Source organism: Saccopteryx bilineata, chromosome 1 (genome assembly GCF_036850765.1).
Source record: "Saccopteryx bilineata isolate mSacBil1 chromosome 1, mSacBil1_pri_phased_curated, whole genome shotgun sequence".
Taxonomy (NCBI): domain Eukaryota; kingdom Metazoa; phylum Chordata; class Mammalia; order Chiroptera; family Emballonuridae; genus Saccopteryx; species Saccopteryx bilineata.
The window spans coordinates 357,403,188-357,429,146 of NC_089490.1; the positions used below are offsets into that span (position 1 = coordinate 357,403,188).

The window sequence follows — 25,959 nt, forward strand, 5'->3', positions numbered from 1 at the left end:
ATAAACAAAATGAAGGATAAAAATGATTTGATTGTAGATTCAGAAAAAAATAATTTAGCATAATCCATCACCCCTTTATTATGATAACTCTCAGCCAAGTGGGAAGAGAGAAAACATACATCATCATAATAAAGGCCATATATGACAGACCCACAGCTAACATCATACTCAACTGGGAAAAGCTAAAAAGCATTTTTCTTAAGATCAGGAACAAGACAGGAATGTCCACTTCACCACACTTACTCAACATAATGTCCTAGCCACAGTTGTCAGACAAGAAGAAATATAGGTATCTCAATGGAAAGAAAGGAGTAAAAAATGTCATTATTTGCAGATGATACACTATATAGAGAAGAGCCTAAAGGTTCTCCCAAAAAACTACTAAAACTAATGTGAATTCAGTAAAGGTTTAATTGATAATCCAAAATCACTTGCATGTTTATACACCAGTAATGAACTGTTAGAGAAACTAAGGAAACAATCCCTTTTAAATTGCATCAAAAAGCATGCCTAGGAGTAAATTTAACCAAGGAATTTAAAGACCTACACTTGGAAAGTTGTAAGACATTGAAGAAGATACAAATAAGTGGACGCATTTACCGTGCTCATGGATAGCAAGAATTGACATTGTTAAAATGTCCATACCACTCAAAGCCACATATAGCTTCAGTGCAATTCCTATAAAAATGCTAATAGTGTTCTTTGCAGGAATAAAACTAATAATCCAAAAATTTATATGGAACCATAAAAGACATTGAATAGCAACAGCAATCTTGAGAAGAACAAAATTAGAAACATCACACTACCTGATATACTACAAGGCTATAGTAATCAAAACAGCATGCTACTGGCATAAAAACAACCACATAGGTCAATGGAACAAAATAAAGAGTCCAGAAATAAACCTATACCTGTATGGACAATTAACGTATGACAAAAGGCAAGACTATTCCATGGGGTAAAGACAGTCTATTCAATAAATGTATTAGGAAAATTGGACAGGGACATGCAAAGATGAAACTAGACCACCTTATAGCATTTATAAGAATAAACTCAAAATGGATTAAAAACTTAAATATAAGACTCAAAACCATACAACTCTAGAAGAAAACATAGGCAGTAAAATCTGTGACATTTCTCTTAGAAATATTTCTTCTGATATATTTCCTCAGGCAAGAGAAACAAAAAATAAAGAAATGGGACTACATCAAACTAAAAAAATTTTGCACAGGTAAAGGAAACCATAAACAAAACAAAAAGACAAAAATAACAAAAACCTGAGAAACAACAAAAAAAAAACCCACTGAATGGAAGAAGATATTCGCCAATGATACATCTGATAAAGGGATAATATCCAAAATGTATAAAGAACTCATACAACTCAATACAAAAATTTTTAAAAAATCCAATTTAAAAATAGGCAGAGGACCTGAATAGACAGTCTCCAAAGAGGTTGTACAGATGACCAGTAGACATGAAAAGATGCTCAATGTCACTTATTACCAGAGAATTATAAATTAAAACCACCTGTCAGAATGGCTATCACGTTTGTAAATCAACAAATGGGTTGGGGAGGATGTGGAGATCAGGGAATTGCTTGTGCACTGTTGGTGGGAATGCAGATTGGTGTAGCCACTATGGAAAACAATATGGAGATTCCTCAAAAATAATTAGAAAGGACTGCCTTGTAACCCAGTGATTCCACTACTGGGTATTTATTTGAAGAAATCCAGAGCACTAATTTGAAAAGCAATATGCACCTGTATGTTCATTGCAGCTTTTTGTACAACAACCAAGATATAGAAGCAACCTAGATGTCTATCAATAAAGGAATAAATGAAGTGGTACATATACACACTTGTTTATTAATCAATCACACACACACACACACACAAAATTGAAATATTAGCATTTGAAACAGCATAGATGGACCTAGATGGTATAATGCCAACTGAAATAAGTCAGCAAGGGAAAGGCAAATACATAATTTTACTTATATATGGACTCTAAAGAACAAAATAAATGAACAAACAAAACAGAAACAGACTCAGAGATACAGAGAACAAACTGATGCTTGCCAGATGGGAGGGAGACCGGGACACTGGGTGAAACAGGTGAAGAGCTTACAGAGTACAAATTGGCAGTTAAAAATAGTCACAGGGATGTAAAGGATAGCATAGGGAATATAGTCAATAATACTGTAATAACTCTATATGATGCCAGGCGGGTATTAGACTTCTCGAGGGGATCTCTTGGTAAGTTATGTATATGTCTTCCACTATGCTGTACACCTGGAACTAACATAATATTAAATGTCAACTGCAATTGAAAAATAAATTTTAAAAGAATGTTTTCAGAAGAGAGTGTCAGTGTCAAATTTTGATGTTAGGCAGAGTAAAATAGGGATTAAGAATTGATCATTGGATTTTGCAGCATACAAATTATTAGTGACCTTGATAAAAAGCAGTTTTACTGGAATGGTGAGATCCTCAGAATAAAATCAAGAGAAAATGGAAGGAAAGGGATTAGAGGTAGCAAGTGTATATAGATCTCAAGTTTTATAAGTAAGGAAGAATAGGAATGTGTTGGCACCTGTGAAGGGAAATGCAATCAAGAAAGGAATCTTTTTTAAGATGGGAGAATATTTGTATGTAGGTAAGAATGATCTAGTCAACAAGGAAAATTTGATGATGCAGGGAATGTAGGGGAGGGCTGCTGGAGCAGTGTCCTTAAATAGATGAGAACAGGTAGGATCTAGTGACCAGTGGAGAGAAGCGTTAGTTCGGAGCATGGTTGTGTTTTGGCATGGCTTGGAAATTGGGTAGTATGTATAATCATAGCTGTGAAGGGAATGAGAGTATGTGCATTTAGTGAATCACAATATTTAAGGTCTAAAGGAAGCTTTTTGTACTGTACTTTAAACTGCAGTTCAAAATTAGATATTGCAGGTACAGTGTAGCCAGGAGTGTTGGGAGACAAGAAAAATACCAGTGTTAGAGGTGTTCTGTGCTATGGTGAGAAAGGTATCCATGATGAGGGATCAGGGTTGGGGAAAAGGTAGAGAAAAGTATGATCTAACCTTCAATGAAATCAAGTTTGTGATATACTAAAAGATTTCATAGTGTAGTTACACTGAGGTTAATTTTGGGATATTTTGAACTCATAAGTAGAGAATGTTTAGTTTGACAGATTGAATGACTTAATTTTATTTTTTTAGCGGAAGTTCGTTTAGGAATGGGCCATTGCTTTGTGAAACTTAACAAACTGGAGAAAGCTCGTCTTGCATTCAGCAGAGCCCTGGAACTCAATTCCAAATGTGTGGGAGCATTGGTTGGACTGGCTGTTCTAGAGCTCAACAATAAAGAGGTGTGTGAGTGTAAAACTCCTGGCTGATTTGTCTAGTCCCTTATCTAAAACTCTTGAGGCCAGTGTTATAGAAATCAAGATAGCAGGTTATAGAAATGTAATGTGCCCAGTTATTAGGATACAAACCCAAACTTTTATTTCTATGGCAAAATGAGTGACTGTTTACACTACTTAGTAGGATAGCCTCGCTATTCAGGTAAAGTTTGCCACCAAATAAGCTTACTCCAAGGTAACAAAAGTTGTTTTTTAAAGGTTTGGATTTTAGAATCTCAGGTAATGAGATTGTAGACTATATATCAGTTTGGAATGCTTTTAGTTGCAACTAACAAACAAAAAGCACACACCGTTGGTTTTTATTATTTACTAAACCCTCTAAACTCGGATACACTCAGTATCAAACCTAGGGTTTAAATAATCTATATGTGGCCTTTCCTCCTCCTGTCTGTCACCTCATAGTTATACAACAGTTGTTACATATTTAGGCATCTCATCATTACATCAGCCTTACAAGGAAGGAGGAAGGGAAAGGATGAGAGGCTTTCTCTTAGAGAAGTTCTGTGCTGTCCTGAGAAGGAAACTCCCATGTTTCCCCTGTGTATAATTGCCCACACAGCGTTCTGGGGGAAGTGTTTCTGCTATTAATTATAAGAAAACTAAATTCTAGCAATTGAACTCAACTATTTGAAATGTTTTATCCCTGGTGAAGGTCAACTAAAACAAGAGCTATATTTGGGTACCTGAACTTAGATTTATATAACCTTATTTCTTCAGACTCTAAATAAAACTGAAAAAGTGCTAAATATGTAATGTTTTCACTCAACCTTGTCCTCCTTGTTTTTCTTTTAGGCTGATTCCATCAAAAATGGTGTCCAACTTCTTTCCAGAGCCTATACTATTGATCCTAGCAACCCTATGGTATTGAACCACTTGGCAAATCACTTTTTCTTCAAAAAGGTAGGAGAAGGCAGCTCTTAAAGTTCTTTTTTAAAAAAATTTTTTGGTCCTGGCTGGGTAGTTCAGTTGGTTAGGGCATTATCCTGATAGACCAAAGTTGTGGGTTCAGTTATTGGTCAGGGCACATACAAGAATCAACCATTGAATACATAATAAGTGGAACACAAATCAATGTTTCTTTCTCTCTTTCTCTCCTTCTTTCTCTTCCTAAAATCAATTTTAAAAAAATTTTTTAACTCAGACACAGAGAACCGTTATGGTTGTTACCAGAGGGAAAGGGGGTGAGGAGATATTAAAGCTAAAGAGGATCAAATATATGATGACAGAAGGATATTTGACATTGCATGATAAACATTCATGTGATATACATATGATATAGAAATATACGCTTAAAAACAATATAATTTTTGCCTGACCTGTGGTGGCGTAGTGGATAAAGCGTCGACCTGGAACGCTGAGGTCGCCGGTTCGAAACCCTGCACTTGCCTGGTCAAGGCACATATGGAAGTTGATGCTTCCTGCTCCTCCCCCCTTCTCTCTCTCTCCCCCCTCTCTAAAATGAATAAATAAAAAATTAAAAAAAATTTAAAAAAACTATAATTTTATTAACCAATGTCACCCAAATATATTTCATTTTAAAAAAAGAATTTTTTTAAATCTCAATTCCAGTTGACATTCAATATTATATTAGTTTCAGGTGTTACAGCATAGTGATTAGACATTTATATAACTTAGGAAATGAACCCCCATAAGTCTTGTACTCATGGGACACAATATACAGTTATTACAGTATCATTGACTATATTCCTTATGCTGCACTTTCCATCCCTGTGATGATTTTGCAACTGCCAGTTTGTCCTTAATCCCTTCCCCTTCTTCACCCAGCCCCCGCCCCCCCCCCCCCCCCCCCCCCCCCCGTCTCCTTCCCATCTGGCAGCCGTTGGTTTGTTCTTGGTATCTGTGAGTTTGTTTCAGTTTTGTTTGTTTGTTTTGTTTTGTTACACATATAACTGAAATCATTTGGAATTTCTTTTTTTCTGACTTTTTTCATTTAGCATAATACCCTCTAGGTTCATCCTTGTTGTCACAAATGGTACAATTACATTCTTTTTTAGGGTCAGGTAATAAGTGGAACAACTTATATGTGTTACATCTTCTTTATCTATTTGTCTCTTGATGGCCACTTAGGTTGCTTCCATATCTTGGCTATCGTAAGTAATGCTACAGTGAACATAGGGATGCCTATATCTTTCTGAATTAGTGTTTTGGATTTCTTTGGATGAATACTCAGAAGTGGGACTCATGGGTCATATGGTAGTTCTATTTTTAATTTTTTGAGGATGTACCAGACTATAGTAGATGTTTCCTATAGTAGATGTACCAGACTAGGCAGAAAGGTATAATTTTCTTTACTTTTAAATCCTGATTTTTGTTTTTCTGTACTGTAGTTTATTCTTTATGTTTTTTACTGGGAAAGCAATTTGAAGATGCCAAGAGTTTTTTTCAAATTAGAGTTTGTATCTGGGGGTAGTTACCTGGGGTTGGGTATGTTCGTTCGTTCGTTCATTCATTCATTCATTCATTCATGTATTTAACATTTATTTCCCCTTTATATGGTACCCAACATTGTGATAGGGATGTAGAGGTCTGTAAGACATGATTTCTGAACTTAAGGGGTTTAGTTTTATAGAAAATCGACATGTAAACTAAATGTAAAAGTAAAGATCTTAACGCTGCTTTAGAAAAATGAAAGGAAATGATCATCTGGTTAAAAGAGGGTTTTCAGCCTGGCCAGTGGTGGCATAGTGAATAGAACATCAGCCCAGTAAACTGAGGTCCCAGGTTCGAAACCCCAAAACCTTGAGATTGCTGGCTTGAGTGTGGGGTCACTGGCTTGAGCCCAAAGGTTGCTTCCTTGAGCCCCAATGTTGCTGACTTGAGCAAGGAGTCACTGGCTTGGCTGGAACCCACCGGTCAAGGCATATATGAGAAAGCAATCAATGAACAACTAAAGTGAAGCAACTATGAGTTGATGCTTCTCGTCTCTTTCCCTTCCTGCCTCTCTCTAAAATCAGTTTTTAAAAATTTAAAAAGAAGGTTTTTACTAAGAAGGAAAAGCTCTTAAATTTTTAGGAGGAGGTCACTAGAAGGAGGGAAAACACAGCTCTGTGAAATAGTGCTAGTTTAGTTTGTAACAGCATGAGCATATGGTGGGCTTATGATAGGTGATGTGTGGGATCCAGAGTGGGACACTTGTGTAATATAAGGCCCCTTGGACCTACTTCTTAGGCAACAGAGTCATTGAAATTTTTGCTAGTGGTTATAATGGAATTTTTTTAAAGTTTCCACTAATTCGATAGAACCAGTGGTATATCTTATGTATTACACTGCTCACAAAAATTAAGGGATATTTTACTGCTTCATATTCATTTTTGAAATATCCCCTAATTTTTGTGAGCAGTATAAACTCAAGATTTCTTTTTTTTTTTTTTTTTTTTAAGGTAAGAGGAGAGAAGACAGTAAGACAGACTCTCCCAAGTGCCATGACCAGGATCCACCCAGCAACCCCATCTGGGGCTGATTGATGCTCGAGTACCAAGCTATTTTTAGTGCCTGAGGCTGATGTGCTCCAGGGGAGCTATCCTCAGTGCCCAGGGTCATGCTTAAACCAATCTAGCCACTGGCTCTGGGAGGGGAAGAAGGAGAGAAGGAGGTTGAGGGAGAAGCAGATGGGTGCTTCTCTTGTGTGTGCTCTAACCAGGAATTGAACCTGGGATGTCCATACACCAGGCTGACACTCTATCCACTGAGCCACCAGCCAGGGCTTAAATCCAAGATTTCATGGGCAAAGTTAAACAGTAAGCATGAAAGTTTAATCTGCCATTTGGAATTACACTAAGACACTAAATTATACTAAGAATTTTTAAATTAGTTAAATAGCAATTTAGGTAAAAGTTTACAAACCTTTATTGATCCTTATTAGTAAATACTGTTACTGTTATTGTTGCCATTAATATGCATTCAGTGCTCACTAAATGGCAAGCTCTGTTAAACATGCATTCCATGAATTTATACAACAGGCCCATGAGGTATTGGTAGCATCCCCTTTTTATGGATGAATAGTTAAGGCAGAGTTAATAAAGTCACACAGCTTTTAACCATATGCTTTACTCCCTCTGGCTATGGAAACACTCCCCTTAGATCAGGGGTCCCCAAACTTTTTACACTGGGGGCCAGTTCACTGTCCCCCAGACCACTGGAGGGCCGGACTATAAAAAAAACTGTGAACAAATCCCTATGCACACTGCACATATCTTATTTTAAAGTAAAAAAACAAAACGGGAACAAATACAATATTTAAAATAAAGAACAAGTAAATTTAAATCAACAAACTGACCAGTATTTCAGTGGAAACTATGCTCCTCTCACTGACCAAGTGCTCCTTCTGGAAGTGCGGCGGGGCCGGATAAATGGCCTCAGGGGGCCGCATGCAGCCGCGGGCTGTAGTTTGGGGACCCCTGCCTTAGATAATGAATTATTAATTAAGCTTTATGCTGTAACTGGTGTGGTACTAAAAGACAACTCTTTGGGGAGAAGATGAAAATACATCTTATAATTTTTATATTAAATGTTTTTTTTATTTTATTTTTTATTTTCTTTTTATTTTAAATGTTTATAATTATAAACAAATTAAGTATTACTATTTAAGATACAACAGTTATTCATGTTAGTTTGACTTTTACTGGAAAAAACAAAGGACTGATTCTAAATATTTGAATGCATATCTAATAATCAGTGCTCACAGGTGTTGGGACAGCTTCCTTGAACCAAAAGAGAATTATTTAGTTTTTCATAGACAATGCTAGTCACCCTTGTATTTAACACAGTCAGTATATACATACCCTTATAGATTTCATAAGTAAAATATGTAAACCAAGATAGTTTGCGTGTTACTGGACACCTGATCTGTGATCAGCACTGTGCCGTGTGATGTGAGGTCATCTCCTATGGAATATACATATGTCTTTTAGGTTTACAGAACATGTTTACATATGTTTTCTCAGTTTGTCATTTTAGCAGCCCTAGGAGGTAGTCAGGCTATTTCTATTTCCCCTTCTATAGATAAGGAAATTGGGAAAAGAAAGAAAGAAAGAAAATTGAGTCTGGCAAAGTTGAGTAACATCACTTGCCAAAATTCACTCAACTAGCAGACAGTAAGGCTGATATATAATTTTTTAATTCTCTGCCCACCACACTACATTGCCTCTCCTATAGAAGAATAAGTTAGCTCGGAAGAAAAGGTATTGTTGATTAACATCCTAGACGTGTCAATAATTGAGTGGTAAAGTGGGTTTAGACATGGGAGCTATCGTAATTCCTGGGCAATTAACACAAACCTCCAGAAAGAGCTGAGACATGAGCTTGATCTTTTGATTGGAAAGAGAAGCAGCCAGAATGCAAAGTACACTAAGGTAAAAAATTTAGGGGGAAAACTAAGAAAGAGAAGTTTCAGTTGTACAAAAGAAGATATGAGTTAGGATTTTAAAATAGAATTGAATTTTTTTTTTTTTTAAATTAATTTTAACAGGGTGACATTGGTCAACAAGAGTACATAGATTTGGGGCAAACATCTCCACATAATTTGGACAGTTGATTATGTTGTATACCAATCATGCAAAGTCAAATCATCCTCCATCACCTTCTGTTTGTCCCTCTTTATGCCCCTCCCCCAACCCTTTTCCCCCTTTCCCCCTTTCCATCCTCAATCCCAGGGGTCTCAAACTCAACTCAGCATGTGGGCCACAGAGCAAGATCACAGCTGTTCGGCGGCCGCACTAGGTCTACAAAAGGCAACTGTTACGCAACACTTTTCTCACTGCAGTTGAAAACAAAAAAAATCAGTACAACAAGCACAATCGTACATGCAGTTTACTCAGTGTCACAAAATGACCAGAAACTGTAGTTCGCATCACAACTGCTGTTAACTAAGCTAATATCTAGCTAGGATGCTAGAGAAATGAAAAATACAAGTAGGCCCCTAGGCTTACTTAATTTTATCCAAAATATTTTGAACTTCGTGGATTAGTCTGCAGGCCGCACATGCGGCCGGCGGGCCGCGAGTTTGAAACCCCTGCTCTATCCCCTTCCCCCTGGTAACCACTGCACTCTTGTCTATGTCCATGAGTCTCAATTTTGTATCCCACTTATGTGTAGAATCATAGTTTTTAGCTTTTTCTGATTTACTTATTTCACTCAGTATAGTGTTCTCAGAGTCCATCCATGTTGTCATAAGCAACTCTAGGTCATGGTTTCTTATGGCTGAGTAGTATTCCATTGTATATATGGACCACAGCTTCTTTATCCAATCCTCTATCGAGGGACACTTTGGTTGTTTCCATGTCTTGACCACTATGAATAATGCTGCGATGAACATGGGGGTGTATGTGTCTTTATGGACCAGTGTTTTTGAGTTTTGGGGATATATACCCAGTAGAGGGATTGCTGAATAATATGATAGTTCTATTCTTAATTTTTTGAGGAACCACCATACTTTCTTCCATAGTCATTATACTAATTTACATTCCCACCAGCAGTGAATGAGGGTTCCCTTTTCTCTGCATTCTCTCCAACACTTGTTATTACCTGTCCTATTGATAATAGCTAATTTAACAGGTGTGAGGTGGTATCTCATTGTAGTTTTGATTTGCATTTCTCTAATAACTAATGAAGATGAGCATTTTTTTATATATCTGTTGGCCATTTGTATTTCTTCTTGGGAGAAGTGTCTGTTCAGGTCCTCTTCCCATTTTTTTATTGGATTATTTGCTTGCTTGTTCTGAGTTTTGTGAGTTCTTTATATATTTTGGATATTAGGCCCTTATCTGAGCTGTTGTTTGCAAATACCATCTCCCATTTAGTTGGCTGCCTGTTTGTTTTGTTCTCAGTTTCTTCTGCTGTGCAGAAGCTTCTTAGTTTGATGTAGTCCCATTCATTTATCTTTGCCTTTACTTCCTTTGCCTTTGGGGTCAAATTTATAAAAAGTTCTCTGTGCCAAGGTCCATATGAGTTTAGTACCTATATTTTCTTCTATGTACTTTATTGTTTCAGATCTATTTAGGTCTTTGATCCATTTTGAATTAATTTTTATGCAGGGAGACAAACTGTAGTCAAGTTTCATTCTTTTGCATGTGGCTTTCCAATTTTCCCAGCACCGTTTATTGAAGAGCCTTTCTTTTCTCCATTGTGTGTTTTTGGCTCCTTTGTCAAAGATGATTTGTCCATATATATGTGGTTTTATTTCTGGGCTCTTGATTCTGTTCCATTGGTCTGTTGTGTCTATTTCTCTGCCAATACCACGTTGTTTTGATTATCACAGCTCTGTAGTATAATTTGAAGTCAGGTATTGTAATGCCTTCCTTCAGCTTCATTTTTTCTCCTAGGATTACTTTGACTATTTGGGGGTTTTTATGGTTCCATACAAAGGTTGATTTTTTTTGTTCCATTTCTTTAATAAATGACATTGGAATTTTGATTGGAATTGCATTAAGTTTGTATGTTGTTTTGGATAATATGGCCATTTTAACTATATTTATATTATAGAATCTAATCTTTAGTACATTTATGTAAATTTCAAATAGACCTTTTTTATTCTCTAGAAGTATGTCATGAGTCATGGAATAATAAAAATAAGAAAATTAAACTAGATTCCATAGTAAGAAAAACCCAACATTTAATCTTTACCCTCATTTCAGTTAAACAATACATAAATTTAGCTAAAAGACTGTATAGCATAATTAAAAGTGTGGACTTTGAATCACTCGGTTCATATTCAGGCATCACCATTGTATAGTTATGTGGCTTTAGGGAAAGTTAATTTTCTTAAACTTTAATGTTCTCAGTTATAAGACAGAATAATACTTTATAGGATTTTGGGAAGTGGTAGTTAAAATTAAATATAAAGTGCACATTAAATACTTATCTACTGGAAACACTCAGGTACTGTTAAAGACTGCAATAACATTATTATTCCTAGTATAAAAAAATGTCAACACTGGCCATTGATCAAACAAAAGCTGTACTTTTTGTGTGTGTGTGGCAGAGAGAGGGACAGACAGACTGGAAGAGAGAGAGATGAGAAGCATTAATTCTTCATTGCGGCACCTTAGTTATTCATTGATTGCTTTCTCATATGTGCCTTGACCAGGGGGCTACAGCAGACCAAGTGACCCCTTCTTTAAGCCAGTGACCTTGGTGTCAAGCTGGTGAGCCTTGCTCAAACCAGATGAACCTGTGCTCAAGCTGACAACCTCAGGGTCTTGAACCTGGGTCCTCTGTGTCCCAGTCTGACGCTCTATTCACTGCGCCACCACTTGGTCAGGCCAAAAGCTGTACTCCAGACCAGATTTCTAGTTGAATTAATAAAATACATTCCTGTTAAAATCGGAAAGTTGTTTCCTTCTCCTGATGCAGAAGCTCTGACTCTGAGACTCTAAGGAGATTAGCTCGGCAATCCAGATGAAAGAGGTCTGTTAGGAAGGTCATGACCTGTGCATTGAAACAGAGGTGACTTCAGCCCTGGCTGAGGAGCTCAGTTGATTGGAGCATCATCCTGATGTGTCAGGATTGTGAGTTTGATCCCCAGTCAGGGCACAAGCAGGGGTCAACCAATGAATTCATGAATGAGTGGAACCGTTAGGTGTTTCTTTCTTTCTCTCTTCCCCTCCCTCTCTCTCTTCCCGCCTCTTTAAAATCAAGAAAATAAAATAATAAAATTTTTTTCAAATAAAACTGAAATCAAATCCAACTCTGGCAGTTACTATTCTCATGTGATTCAACATTTTCTTGTAATCAGAAACACCTGGATTCAGATTCTAGCTTTCAGCTTTATTGACAACACACTTTATCTCTTTAAGCCTCCATATCCCCATCTTTAAAATGGTAATAATGACACTCTTTGCAGGGTTCTAATTAAATTTGAAACAATATAAGAATCACACCTAGCTAGTGTTTGGTATGTAGTACATAGTTTTAAATAAATTATAACTGTTCCTATTACTGTTAATAAGGGACTTAAGCTCTCTTAGGTCTTCTCATCACAAAAATAGGCCTAATGACTGCAATGGTTATTGTAGGAATTTTTAAAAAGTAATAGATATAATGGGCAGATGTTAAACACTCAGTAAATGTTAGTTTCTGTCTTCCCCCGAATTTATCAGGAAGGGAAATGAGAGGAATGATCAGTAAGTCTGGATACAGCACTGTTATTGTTAATTCAGTTACCATTCTAAAAGAAGCCTCTGGTTGTTAAAGTTGTTTGAATCACTCAGTTGATTTCCGGATCTTCCCTGTTCAGGATTATAGTAAGGTCCAGCACCTGGCTCTCCATGCATTCCATAATACAGAAGTGGAGGCTATGCAGGCAGAAAGTTGCTACCAGCTGGCTAGATCATTCCATGTTCAGGTAAGATCATTTTCAGCTTTCTCTAAATATCCGATCTTTTTTGTTGCCTTACGGCTGTTCAAGTCTTTGAAATACTTCATATGTCTTACTGGTCCTGTTTTATTTTCATTTTGTAGGAAGATTATGACCAAGCTTTCCAGTACTACTATCAAGCCACACAGTTTGCCTCCTCCTCTTTTGTGCTGCCATTTTTTGGTTTGGGACAAATGTATATTTATCGAGGTGACAAAGAAAATGCATCTCAGTGCTTTGAGAAAGTTTTGAAGGCTTATCCCAATAATTATGAAACTATGAAAATTCTTGGCTCTCTGTATGCTGCCTCAGAAGATCAAGAAAAGCGAGATATTGCCAAGGTACATTTTTAAAAATCCTAGCTGTTTTGTGTTATCTATTCCTACATACACTCATTCCTTACTTCTTGTTACTGTTAGAAGAGATACAATAAAAAGTTTATTAAACAGGGTAGAGTAGCCACCACCTTCTACTCTGACAGCTTGTAGTTGGAAAATACTTCAACTTAATGATCTCTTTTTACCCCAGGGTCATTTGAAAAAGGTCACAGAACAATATCCTGACGATGTTGAAGCTTGGATTGAATTGGCACAAATCTTGGAACAGACTGATATACAGGTATTTACCAGTGTGTTTCATCTCCCACCTAATGTGTAGTGTGTGTCTCTCTCACCTTCACTTACACCTGTTCTGTCCACCTTGAAAATACAGGGCGCCCTTTCAGCCTATGGAACAGCAACACGGATCCTTCAGGAAAAAGTACAGGCCGATGTCCCCCCAGAGATTCTGAATAATGTGGGTGCCCTCCATTTTAGACTTGGAAATCTAGGGGAGGCAAAGGTAGGAAAATAGAAATTCCCTTCTTTTACACTATCTAGTTGAATGCTCACTTTTTTTAGATGCATCAACTAAGTCTTAACAAAATGATTTTCTTTTCTTACAGAAATATTTTTTGGCTTCATTGGATCGTGCAAAGGCAGAAGCTGAGCATGATGAACATTATTATAATGCCATTTCTGTTACAACATCATACAATTTAGCCAGGCTGTATGAGGCAATGTGTGAATTCCATGAAGCAGAAAAACTGTATAAAAACATCTTACGGGAACACCCTAACTATGTTGACTGTAAGAATTTTAAACTTTTCAAAAAATTATTTATTGATTAATTGATTTGAGAGATGGGAGAAGGGGAGAGAAAGAGAAACATTATTGTTGTTCCTCTTATTTATGAATTCATTGATTGATTCTTTTTTTTAGCAAGGGAGACAGAGAGAGGGACAGACAGACAGAAAGGGAGACAGATGAGAAGCATCAATTCTTCATTGCAGCACCTTAGTTGTTCATTGATTGCTTTCTCATATGTGCCTTGACCGGAGGCTCCAGCTGAGCCACTGACCCCTTGCTCAAGCCAGCAACCTTGGGCTCAAGTTGGTGAGCCTGTGCTTAAGCTGGCAACCTCTGAGTTTCGGACCTGGGTCCTCTGCATCCTAGACCGACATTCTATTCACTCTGCCACCACTTGGTCAGGCCATTAGTTGATTCTTACATGTGCCTTGACTGGGGACCAAACCACTTAGCTACCCAGCCAGGGCTAAGCATTTTTTAATGTATTAAAAGTCCCACAACAGCAGCAAAATTTAGCCTGAAAAAAAAAATCTTTCTTAGAACCAATAGTAAATTATTTCGAAGGTTTTAATATCCCCTGTTCTTTAAGGCAAATAGATACAACTTCACTTAAATTTACGCTAGAAACTAAAACAACTAAAAATTAATTGATGCCTGACCTGTGGTGGCGCAGTGGATAAAGCGTCGACCTGGAAATACTGAGGTCGCCAGTTCGAAACCCTGGGCTTGCCTGGTCAAGGCACATATGGGAGTTGATGCTTCCAGCTCCTCCTCTCCTTCTCTCTCTCTGTCTCTCCTCTCTCTCTCTCTCTCTCTGTCTCTCCCTCTCCTCTCTAAAATGAATAAATAAATTAAAAAAAAAATTAATTGAAACCTGATAGCTCGGTTGGTTAGAGCAGTGGTCCCCAACCCCCGGACCACGGACCAGTACTGGTCCGTGGGCCATTTGGTACCGGTCCACAGAGAAAGAATAAATAACTTATATTGCCTGATCACACAGTGGCGCAGTGGATAGAGCGTCGGACTGGGATGCCAAGGACCCAGGTTCGAGACCCCAAGGTCGCCAGCTTGAGCACGGGCTCATCGGGTTTGAGCAAAAGCTCACCAGCTTGGACCCAAGGTTGCTGGCTCGAGCAAGGGGTTACTCGGTCTGCTGAAGGCCTGCGGTCAAGGCACATATGAGAAAGCAATCAATGAACAACTAAGGTGTTGCAATGAGCAACGAAAAACTAATGATTGATGCTTCTCATCTCTCCATTCCTATCTGTCCGTCCCTGTCTATCCCTCTCTCTGACTCTGTCTCTGTAAAAAAAAATAATAATAACTTACATTATTTCCGTTTTATTTATATTTAAGTCTGAACGATGTTTTATTTTAAAAAAATGACCAGATTCCCTCTGTTACATTTGTCTAAGACTCGCTCTTGACCCTTGTCTCAGTCACGTGATACATTTATCCGTCCCACCCTAAAGGCCGGTCCGTGAAAATATTTTCTGACATTAAACCAGTCCGTGGCCCAAAAAAGGTTGGGGACCACTGGGTTAGAGCATTGTCCTGAAGTAGAGAAGTTGCAGGTTCAATCCCCAGTCAGGGCACATATGAAGCAGATCTGTGTTTCTGTCTTCTCTCTCCCTTTCTCCTCTCTCCCTTTTTCTCTTTCTAAAATCAATTTAAAATATCAATTGGACCGTATTTCATAGATAAGGCTATCTCAGTGGGTCAGCTCCTTTATTAAATTTTCAGTAACTCCTTAGTGATAGATTTACCTTTATGACAGTCCTGCTTTCATGTCATTTTTACAGTGTTTACAATGGAAAGAGCAGTGTTTATAATGGGAAGGACAGTGAAATGATCATAACTAAAAATGTTCTACCTTGATTTTTTACAACTTCTAAGCATTGTAAAATTTGGGAATTATTTCATTAAAAATAATTCACATCTTGTACTTTCCTTAAAAGAACCTAAGGCCCTGGCCGGTTGGCTCAGCGGTAGAGCGTCGGCCTAGCGTGTGGAGGACCCGGGTTCGATTCCCGGCCAGGGCACACAGGAGAAGCGCCCATTTGCTTCTCCACCCCTCCGCCGCGCTTTCCTCTCTCTCTCTCTCTTCCCCTCCCACAGCCAAGGCTCCATTGGAGCAAAGATGGCCCGGGCGCTGGGGATGGCTCTGTGGCCTCTGCCTCAGGCCCTAGAGTGGCTCTGGTCGCAACATGGCGACGCCCAGGATGGGCAGAGCATCGCCCCCTGGTGGGCAGAGCTTCGCCCCTGGTGGGCGTGCCGGGTGGATCCCGGTCGGGCGCATGCGGGAGTCTGTCTGACTGTCTCTCCCTGTTTCCAGCTTCAGAAAAATGAAAGGAAAAAAAAAAAACCCTAAAACAATGGTATTTTGACCCTGGTCAACCCAATAGCTATTAACTTGGCCTCTGACATGGTGTTATAAATGTAATAATAAGATTTTAGTTGAAGGCCATACTGAATTTGGATTGATTTGATAGGCAGTAGTAAGCCATAGGAGAATGACATTTTCTGGGAAAGTAACTTGCATTTGTGTGGCACTTTCTTATTTAAATGAAAGAGCCACAGTTGGAGCCCAGGTTTTTGTAACAAGTAATTTTTAGTAGTCTGCCCATCCCTGTTTTGCCATATGACAAGTAATATTTTAAGAAAAAAGTAACTTGACAAGAGAAACTGGGAACAGACAACGCTAAGCTTTTAAAATAACTAGATATAAGGACTTGGAGCAGGCCACTAGCGTTGGGAGAGGCGTGGAAGAGGAAAACCGGAGATTTCAAACAGGAAAACTTGATGATGACTGATTGCTTTCGCTTGTTAGATATTTTTTTACCTGTGTGACTTTTTTCTGTTCATGGTATGAATGTGTTTACAAAAACAACTGTTTCAAAAGTATGACTTAAATTATGACCTTTATAGGTAATATTTTAAACATATATTTTCAGGCTATCTGCGCCTCGGAGCCATGGCCAGAGATAAAGGAAACTTTTATGAAGCTTCAGATTGGTTTAAGGAAGCTCTTCAGATTAATCAGGTTGGTGATATTAACTATTAGATTTGAAAAATAATTATTTCATCTTTTTCTCTCAGTAAGTTAGATTTTCCATTTAATAGCTATCATATTTCTAATATCTTGGCATCTCCCTTTTTAATATATACTTGTTATATGTATATACTTGTTAAAGGTATTAAAGAGTATGGAATTCGTCTAAACTTTGATTTTGGCCCACTGATTTTACATCTTAGCTTAGTACACACACGTGTATATAAACAACTGAAATGAAAGTTTTATAAATCATTATGTGCTCTTGCCATGTAAATGATACTGGTAATTTTATTATAGTCTATGTTGCATTTCTTTTGCTGATAATTACACACTAAATTGATTTTGCAGCTCACTAATCTAAAGTCTCTGTTTGAAAAACACTGTTGTACATGTGGCTTGTAAACCTTTTCAGTAATCAGCTGCTATGGAAAAATGACTAATCTTTCTGAATCCAAATGACAGATTTCACTTCTCTTTATGCATATGTTTCAGGACCATCCAGATGCCTGGTCTTTGATTGGTAATCTTCATTTGGCAAAACAAGAATGGGGTCCAGGCCAGAAGAAATTTGAGAGGATATTAAAACAACCAGCTACACAGAGTGACACTTACTCTATGCTGGCCCTTGGCAACGTCTGGCTCCAAACTTTGCATCAGCCCACCCGAGATCGAGAAAAGGTGATTTTTTTTTTTTTTTTTTTTTCCAAGTGAGAGGAGGGAAGATAGACAGACTCCAACATGTACCCCAACTGGGATCCACCCAGCTATTTTTGCAGGCCATGCTCACAACCGAGCTATTTTTAGCACCTGAGGCAGAGGCTCTAAGGAGCCATCATCAGCACCCAGGGCTGATGCACTTGAATCAGTCGAGCCATGGCTGTGGGAGGGGAAGGGGTAGGGGTAGGGGTGGAGAAGCAGATGGTCCCTTCTCCTGTGTGCCCTGACTGGGAATCAAACCTGGTACATCCACATACTAGGCCAATGCTCTACCGCTGAGCCAACCAGCCAGGGCCAAGAAAAAGTGATTTGTTATTGTCTCTTCAAAACAAAATTGATATTTGTTTCATTCTTGTTTGAATTCTTTTTACATTGTTTGGTTTTTGGTAGGAAAAGCGCCATCAAGATCGTGCTCTGGCCATCTACAAGCAAGTACTCAGAAATGATGCAAAGAATCTGTATGCTGCTAATGGAATAGGTGATTATAAGATTTGAATTTGTGAAATGAATGCTTTTTGGAGGAATGTTTATAGATCAGAATTTTCTTCTAAATGTATTGAAATTAGGACTTTCAGTTCTTTTTCTGGTCACAATTAGAAAATTCTGAACTGTGAACCTTTCTCTAACTTTAGGAGCTGTTCTGGCCCACAAAGGATATTTCCGTGAAGCACGTGATGTATTTGCCCAAGTGAGAGAAGCAACAGCAGATATCAGTGATGTGTGGTTGAACCTAGCACACATCTATGTGGAGCAGAAGCAATATATCAGTGCTGTTCAGATGGTAACATCTTTTCTTTCAAGATATATTTTATATTGTGTTCATTGTTGAGCAGATGTTTTCTTAACCATTCTAGCCCTGTCCTGGAGTGGCATGCTATTTCCTGTGATACTGTGTCTATTCGGAGGTTTATTAATGTAGAGACCTGTCTTTGCTCTACAGAGCTCCACCACTGATTGCTTCATATTTGTTGAGTGCTTGAACTTGGAGTAAAAGAGTAGTACTACTCTATTAAAAAGTTAAAAGGCTCTTGAGCTCTATGGGAAATATTAAGGTTAGAGAAAACAAGCTTCTTACTAAAGGTAGAAGGTCAGAGCAGTTCAGGCTCTGGGAAGTACTATGTTGGAAATTATTACAGTATTTGAATATCAGAAAGGCAATAGTCACAAGGACGTATAGAACCCAGATTCCGTGTTATAGTCTCAGAAGTTGTGTTTTTGGAGGTGGGCCTTTCTGATCTTCAGAATGATGATGTTGCCTTTTAAAATGCAAATTAATCACTAGGGATATTCAGGGGAAAATTATTTAATCATCTTTCATGGAAAAGATCTTATCTACAGCAAAATATATTCCATTGTCAAAAAATGACATGTTCAAAAAAAAAAATGACATGTTCATGGAAAAATTAATACCAGTATTACTATATTAATAATTTTACCAAAATGCTAACAGCCAGAAGAATGAGACTTCTCATGCCTATTGCCAGTAGAATTCACCGATCCTAAGGAAAGGTGACAGAGTAGAACCCAAAGGAGCTGGGTGTATGACTTCTAATAAGTTGTCAATAAGCTGATTCTAGATAGTATTGCTAAAGATGAAAACGCCTTCTAGTCTGCTTGTCCTTTTCTATCTTGGTCCAAATTTCAAATAGAAAAACTATTTCAAGTAGTTTTTCTTTTGATCAGAATTTTGTGTTGTGAAAACTTATCCTGGTGAGTGTCAGAACTCATTCTCTGATTCTTTGAAACTAACCATTGAAAGGATAAAATACCTTTTCACATAGCTTTCAAATAGCCTGAAATTTTATTACAAAATAACAATATTATTTCATTCTTGTTGAGATTTAACTTTTTTATCGCAGTATGAAAACTGCCTTAGGAAGTTCTACAAGCACCAGAACACTGAAGTTGTGCTCTATTTGGCCCGGGCCCTCTTCAAGTGTGGCAAGTTGCAGGAATGCAAACAGACTTTGCTGAAGGTAAAATAACTCATGATTATTCTTATTTAATTCTGTGCTCCATTACATGGATCTTTTAGTCTGTTTTATGCAAATTCATATACCTGACAATCTTTCACTAAAATCCTTTTCATTTCATTAGATCATATGCAATATTTACTTTGTTTTTTATTTATAGGCTAGACATGTGGCACCCAGTGATACAGTTCTTATGTTTAATGTGGCCTTGGTCCTACAAAGATTAGCTACCTCTGTCCTGAAAGATGAGAAGAGTAATCTGAAGGAAGTACTAAATGCTGTGAAGGAACTGGAGCTTGCACATAGGTAAAGACTGTGTAGCAATAACCTTTGAAACGCTTTGTTTCTTTAGACTCGTGTCTCAGAAGGTGCTGAAAATCACTTCCCTTAGGAATCTGTTAGTAAAAGGGAATCGATTCAAATCATTCCAGCAATTTTTAAACCAAACCAGATAGCCGCCACCAGGTGGTGCCAAACTGCAGCAAGGATCCTGCCCGAGTTGGATCCAGGAGCCAGATCCCTGGAACTGGCTAGTTAGCTCGCTTTCAAGCGTGCTCTAGATTTTTCATTAACCTGACAATAATATGACCCAGCATGTTACATACTCAAAACTTTTAGATTCCACTTATGTTGGTTTTATTTATGTCAGTGTGTCTTTTTATGGGCTATTAATTTTCACTGAGCTAAGATAAGCCTTTTCCCCTTAAATAATAAGTTTTTCAGCTGAAAATTTATGTAACTTTATAGTATTTATTTGGTAGTTCATTGTGTGGTCAGATTAAAACCTGACATCTCTTCAGGTTTTGTCCAACCTTATATGAATTCTTATTTAAGCATTGTTTGCCTCGCTTGGTAGATTGTAATTGCTTTCATGGCCTAAGCGTCCTAACCTCCATGCTGACATATTTAGTAAATTTCATGTTCAGTACATATTCATTGCCTTAACTTGTTTTTGGTTTTTTTGTTAATTTACTGTTAACATTAAGTGTAACGTGGATTTTCTTAATGAACTTGTTTTTTATTAAACAGATTGGCATATTGATGAAAGTCTTTTTTTTAAGTGAGTTGCATATATAATTTTCCTATTGAGATGCTAGCCCTTCATGTATTAAATACATGCATGTAAGTCAGTTAATATGTAAGCCTTTTCTCAGACTGTTTTTATACAACAGATAAAAAAATCTAAAGGGCCTGACCAGGCGCTGGCGCAGTGGCTAGAGCGTCAGACTGGGATGCGGAGGACCCAGGTTCAAGACCCCGAGGTCGCCAGCTTGAGTGCAGGCTCATCTGGTTTGAGCAAGGCTCACTAGTTTGAACCCAAGGTCGCTGGCTTGAGCAAGGGGTTACTTGGTCTGCTTAGCCCCATGGTCAAGGCACATATGAGAAAGTCATCAATGAACAACTAAGGTGTCGCAACAAAAAACTAAATGATTAATGCTTCTCATCTCTCTTTGTTCCTATCTGTCTGTCCCTATCTATCCTCTCTCTGAGATAGACTCTCTCTCTGTCTCTGTAAAAAAAAAAAAAAAAAAATCTAAAGGGCCTATGTGATTAAAATCTTTTAAGTATTTTATTTTCTCATTTTATTTAGATACTTCAGTTACTTGAGTAAAGTGGGAGATAAAATGAGATTCGATCTGGCCCTTGCTGCCACTGAAGCCAGGTAATTACCATAGTAAATGGTGGCCTTGGGCGGGCGGTGGTCCCGTGTGGGCTGGGAGACTGGCGCAGTGTCCTGGGGCGGGCGGTGGTCCCGTGTGGCTGGGAGACTGGCACAGTGTCCTGGGGCGGGCGGTGGTCCGTGTGGGCTGGGAGACTGGCACAGTGTCCTGGGGCGGGCAGTGGTCCGCGTGGGCTGGGGACTGGCACAGTGTCCTGGGGCGGGCAGTGGTCCGCGTGGGCTGGGGACTGGCACAGTGTCCTGGGGCGGGCGGTGGTCCCGTGTGGGCTGGGAGGCTGGCACAGTGTCCTGGGGCGGGCGGTGGTCCCGTGTGGGCTGGGAGGCTGGCACAGTGTCCTGGGGTGGGCGGTGGTCCGTGTGGGCTGGGAGACTGGCACAGTGTCCTGGGGCGGGCGGTGGTCCCGTGTGGGCTGGGAGACTGGCACAGTGTCCTGGGGCGGGCGGTGGTCCCGTGTGGGCTGGGAGGCTGGCACAGTGTCCTGGGGCGGGCGGTGGTCCGTGTGGGCTTGGAGGCTGGCACAGTGTCCTGGGGCGGGCGGTGGTCCCGTGTGGGCTGGGAGGCTGGCACAGTGTCCTGGGGCGGGCGGTGGTCCCGTGTGGGCTGGGAGGCTGGCACAGTGTCCTGGGGCGGGCGGTGGTCCCGTGTGGGCTGGGAGACTGGCACAGTGTCCTGGGGCGGGCGGTGGTCCCGTGTGGGCTGGGAGGCTGGCGCAGTGTCCTGGGGCGGGCGGTGGTCCCGTGTGGGCTGGGAGGCTGGCACAGTGTCCTGGGGCGGGCGGTGGTCCCGTGTGGGCTGGGAGGCTGGCACAGTGTCCTGGGGCGGGCGGTGGTCCCGTGTGGGCTGGGAGGCTGGCACAGTGTCCTGGGGCGGGCGGTGGTCCCGTGTGGGCTGGGAGGCTGGCACAGTGTCCTGGGGCGGGCGGTGGTCCCGTGTGGGCTGGGAGGCTGGCACAGTGTCCTGGGGCGGGCGGTGGTCCCGTGTGGGCTGGGAGGCTGGCACAGTGTCCTGGGGCGGGCGGTGGTCCCGTGTGGGCTGGGAGGCTGGCACAGTGTCCTGGGGCGGGCGGTGGTCCCGTGTGGGCTGGGAGGCTGGCACAGTGTCCTGGGGCGGGCGGTGGTCCCGTGTGGGCTGGGAGGCTGGCACAGTGTCCTGGGGCGGGCGGTGGTCCCGTGTGGGCTGGGAGGCTGGCACAGTGTCCTGGGGCGGGCGGTGGTCCCGTGTGGGCTGGGAGGCTGGCACAGTGTCCTGGGGCGGGCGGTGGTCCCGTGTGGGCTGGGAGGCTGGCACAGTGTCCTGGGGCGGGCGGTGGTCCCGTGTGGGCTGGGAGGCTGGCACAGTGTCCTGGGGCGGGCGGTGGTCCCGTGTGGGCTGGGAGGCTGGCACAGTGTCCTGGGGCGGGCGGTGGTCCCGTGTGGGCTGGGAGGCTGGCACAGTGTCCTGGGGCGGGCGGTGGTCCCGTGTGGGCTTGGAGGCTGGCACAGTGTCCTGGGGCGGGCGGTGGTCCCGTGTGGGCTGGGAGGCTGGCACAGTGTCCTGGGGCGGGCGGTGGTCCCGTGTGGGCTGGGAGGCTGGCACAGTGTCCTGGGGCGGGCGGTGGTCCCGTGTGGGCTGGGAGGCTGGCACAGTGTCCTGGGGCGGGCGGTGGTCCCGTGTGGGCTGGGAGGCTGGCACAGTGTCCTGGGGCGGGCGGTGGTCCCGTGTGGGCTGGGAGGCTGGCACAGTGTCCTGGGGCGGGCGGTGGTCCCGTGTGGGCTGGGAGGCTGGCACAGTGTCCTGGGGCGGGCGGTGGTCCCGTGTGGGCTGGGAGGCTGGCACAGTGTCCTGGGGCGGGCGGTGGTCCCGTGTGGGCTGGGAGGCTGGCACAGTGTCCTGGGGCGGGCGGTGGTCCCGTGTGGGCTGGGAGGCTGGCACAGTGTCCTGGGGCGGGCGGTGGTCCCGTGTGGGCTGGGAGGCTGGCACAGTGTCCTGGGGCGGGCGGTGGTCCCGTGTGGGCTGGGAGGCTGGCACAGTGTCCTGGGGCGGGCGGTGGTCCCGTGTGGGCTGGGAGGCTGGCACAGTGTCCTGGGGCGGGCGGTGGTCCCGTGTGGGCTGGGAGGCTGGCACAGTGTCCTGGGGCGGGCGGTGGTCCCTTGTGGGCTGGGAGGCTGGCACAGTGTCCTGGGGCGGGCGGTGGTCCCGTGTGGGCTGGGAGGCTGGCACAGTGTCCTGGGGCGGGCGGTGGTCCCGTGTGGGCTGGGAGACTGGCACAGTGTCCTGGGGCGGGCGGTGGTCCCGTGTGGGCTGGGAGGCTGGCACAGTGTCCTGGGGCGGGCGGTGGTCCCGTGTGGGCTGGGAGGCTGGCACAGTGTCCTGGGGCGGGCGGTGGTCCCGTGTGGGCTGGGAGACTGGCACAGTGTCCTGGTCTCTCAGGGGCCGTTCACACTCTTCTCTGGGACACCTACCCTGGACCAAGGACTTTTTCTAAAGGTTCTTTCAGTGAGCATGGCAAAATTTACTTGGGTTTGTTGGGAAAATATATCAACTGTGTCACCAGAATCAAGATATTCCTGACTCTGAGTCACATGTGAAGATAATGTTGAGAACCTTTTTAGTTTTGCTTTGGGCAAACATGATAATTTGGAAACTTAGCATAGTTGACAGTATTGTCTTATAAGAAATGAAGTTAATTTTGCTAATTAACACTTTCCATAGATAACAGCTAATGCTCCTCCTTCAGACTCTTTAATTTGTGTAAGGAAAACAAGTGTTTGAACCAAAAGTCCACTGGCTGCATCCACTTCTCTAAATGTGAAATGTTCTAGGCAGTGCTCTGACTTGCTGAGCCAGGCCCAGTACCACGTGGCCCGGGCACGCAAACAGGACGAAGAAGAGAGGGAGTTACGGGCCAAACAGGAGCAAGAGAAAGAGCTGTTAAGGCAGAAACTTCTAAAAGAACAGGTATTTATTGTGTTTTCACTTGTGCTAGAATCAAATTACATGCATACATCTACTTTGTGTGGTAAAGAACTTCTGATGGGAACCATCGTTTATTTCATAAGAACGTTCTCGCCTGACCAGGCAGTGGCGCAGTGGATAGAGCATCAGACTGGGATGCCGAGGACCCAGGTTCGAGACCCCAAGGTCGCCAGCTTGAGCATGGGTTCATCTGGATTGAGCAAAGCTCACCAGCTTGGACCCAAGGTCGCTGGCTCGAGCAAGGGGTTACTTGGTCTGCTGAAGGCCCACGGTCAAGGCACATATGAGAAAGCAATCAATGAACAACTAAGGTGTCGCAATGAAAAACTGATGATTGATGCTTCTCATCTCTCTCTGTTCCTGTCTGTCTGTCCCTGTCTATCCCTCTCTCTGATTCTGTCTGTATCCAAAAAAAAAAAAAGAACGTTCTCATGGGGCTTTTATCTACCCTTTTTTTCGCACAGGAAGAGAAACGTCTCAGAGAGAAAGAAGAACAAAAGAAACTCTTAGAACAGCGGGCCCAGTATGTTGAGAAGACCAAAAATATTCTTATGTTTACTGGAGAGACAGAAGCAACAAAGGAAAAGAAAAGAGGAGGTGGCGGTGGACGGGTGAGGGCGCCTCCCGCTGACCCTGGGGGCCCCAGTGCCGCCTTCGGACTTCCAGAAATGAAATGAAAATGATTTCACTCACTCTGTACTGAGTCCCTAGCTAAAGACAGTCTTCCAAGGCAGAGTGCTTTAAATGGCATCCCAGTGTTGGCTCAGCATATTTCATCTTGTAGTAACCTAAGTAGTTGATGATTTTTGCCCTTTGAGACATTTGTCCTCATTAGAAGTCTTTAAAATATGGGCTTCACCAAGCACCTCTTCCATGTGACTTGGTGTAAGGTCCTTCATTTGTCACATGACTGAGAGGAAATATGGCCTCTTTCTACACCTTAGAATCCCAACCACATTCCGCAGCCAGGAAAGGGTTGATTGTGTCTTATTTGGATTTCAGCGTTCTAAGAAGGGAGGAGAGTTTGATGAATTTGTCAATGATGACACCGACGAAGACCTGCCACTGTCCAAAAAGAAGAAGAGACGAAAGGGCAGTGGCAGTGAGCAAGAGGGTGAAGAAGAGGAGGGTGGTGAGAGGAAGAAGAAAAAGAGGCGAAGGTATCGTTTAATGTGTTGTATAAACCTTATAAAGGTAGCAAAAGACTTTCATTTTCTGAATCTGTCTTATGTTTAGAATTTGCAAACACCTGGAAATTTGCAAGCACCTTGATCTTCCCGAACGTGAAGCCTCTTTTATACCCTGCTTCCCACTTTAATCCTAAGATAGACGCCCACCACAAAGTCCCCTGACGACTGGAATCAGCACAAACCCCACAACTTTCCTTCTGAGAGTTATGAGTTAGTCAGAACTAATTGCCTTTCTTGTGTCTTTAAAATTGTAGTATTTATTGGAAGATGTATGCAATGTAGAAGGAGAAAACCCAGTGTGTCCACGGGAAATCTTAGACTAAGTCACTGCGCCTCAGTTTCCTCTCTGTAAAATGATAATAGTGGTGCCCACTTAGTGGTTTTACTGGATGTTTTAAAAGTGAATTAATGTAGAGAAGGGCCTTTCACTCCTCCCAGTGCCATCCACCATTAATTAGTGCCCTGCC

At 41.7% G+C, this 25,959-nt stretch overlaps 1 protein-coding gene across 1 annotated transcript in view; it reads left to right on the forward strand.

Annotated features, from left to right (window-relative positions):
- Positions 1-25,959, forward strand: part of CTR9 (CTR9 homolog, Paf1/RNA polymerase II complex component) — a 42,953-nt gene that overhangs the window by 11,946 nt on the left and 5,048 nt on the right. Inside the window, exons 6-22 of the mRNA XM_066250957.1 lie at positions 3,218-3,366; positions 4,213-4,320; positions 12,674-12,781; positions 12,898-13,134; positions 13,322-13,411; positions 13,505-13,633; positions 13,737-13,920; positions 16,875-16,963; positions 17,468-17,653; positions 18,083-18,170; positions 18,325-18,473; positions 19,552-19,668; positions 19,826-19,971; positions 21,257-21,328; positions 24,149-24,284; positions 24,767-24,913; positions 25,305-25,462. Coding sequence (XP_066107054.1) covers positions 3,218-3,366; positions 4,213-4,320; positions 12,674-12,781; positions 12,898-13,134; positions 13,322-13,411; positions 13,505-13,633; positions 13,737-13,920; positions 16,875-16,963; positions 17,468-17,653; positions 18,083-18,170; positions 18,325-18,473; positions 19,552-19,668; positions 19,826-19,971; positions 21,257-21,328; positions 24,149-24,284; positions 24,767-24,913; positions 25,305-25,462 — 2,293 coding nt within the window. The remainder of the gene's footprint in view (positions 1-3,217; positions 3,367-4,212; positions 4,321-12,673; positions 12,782-12,897; positions 13,135-13,321; positions 13,412-13,504; positions 13,634-13,736; positions 13,921-16,874; positions 16,964-17,467; positions 17,654-18,082; positions 18,171-18,324; positions 18,474-19,551; positions 19,669-19,825; positions 19,972-21,256; positions 21,329-24,148; positions 24,285-24,766; positions 24,914-25,304; positions 25,463-25,959) is intronic.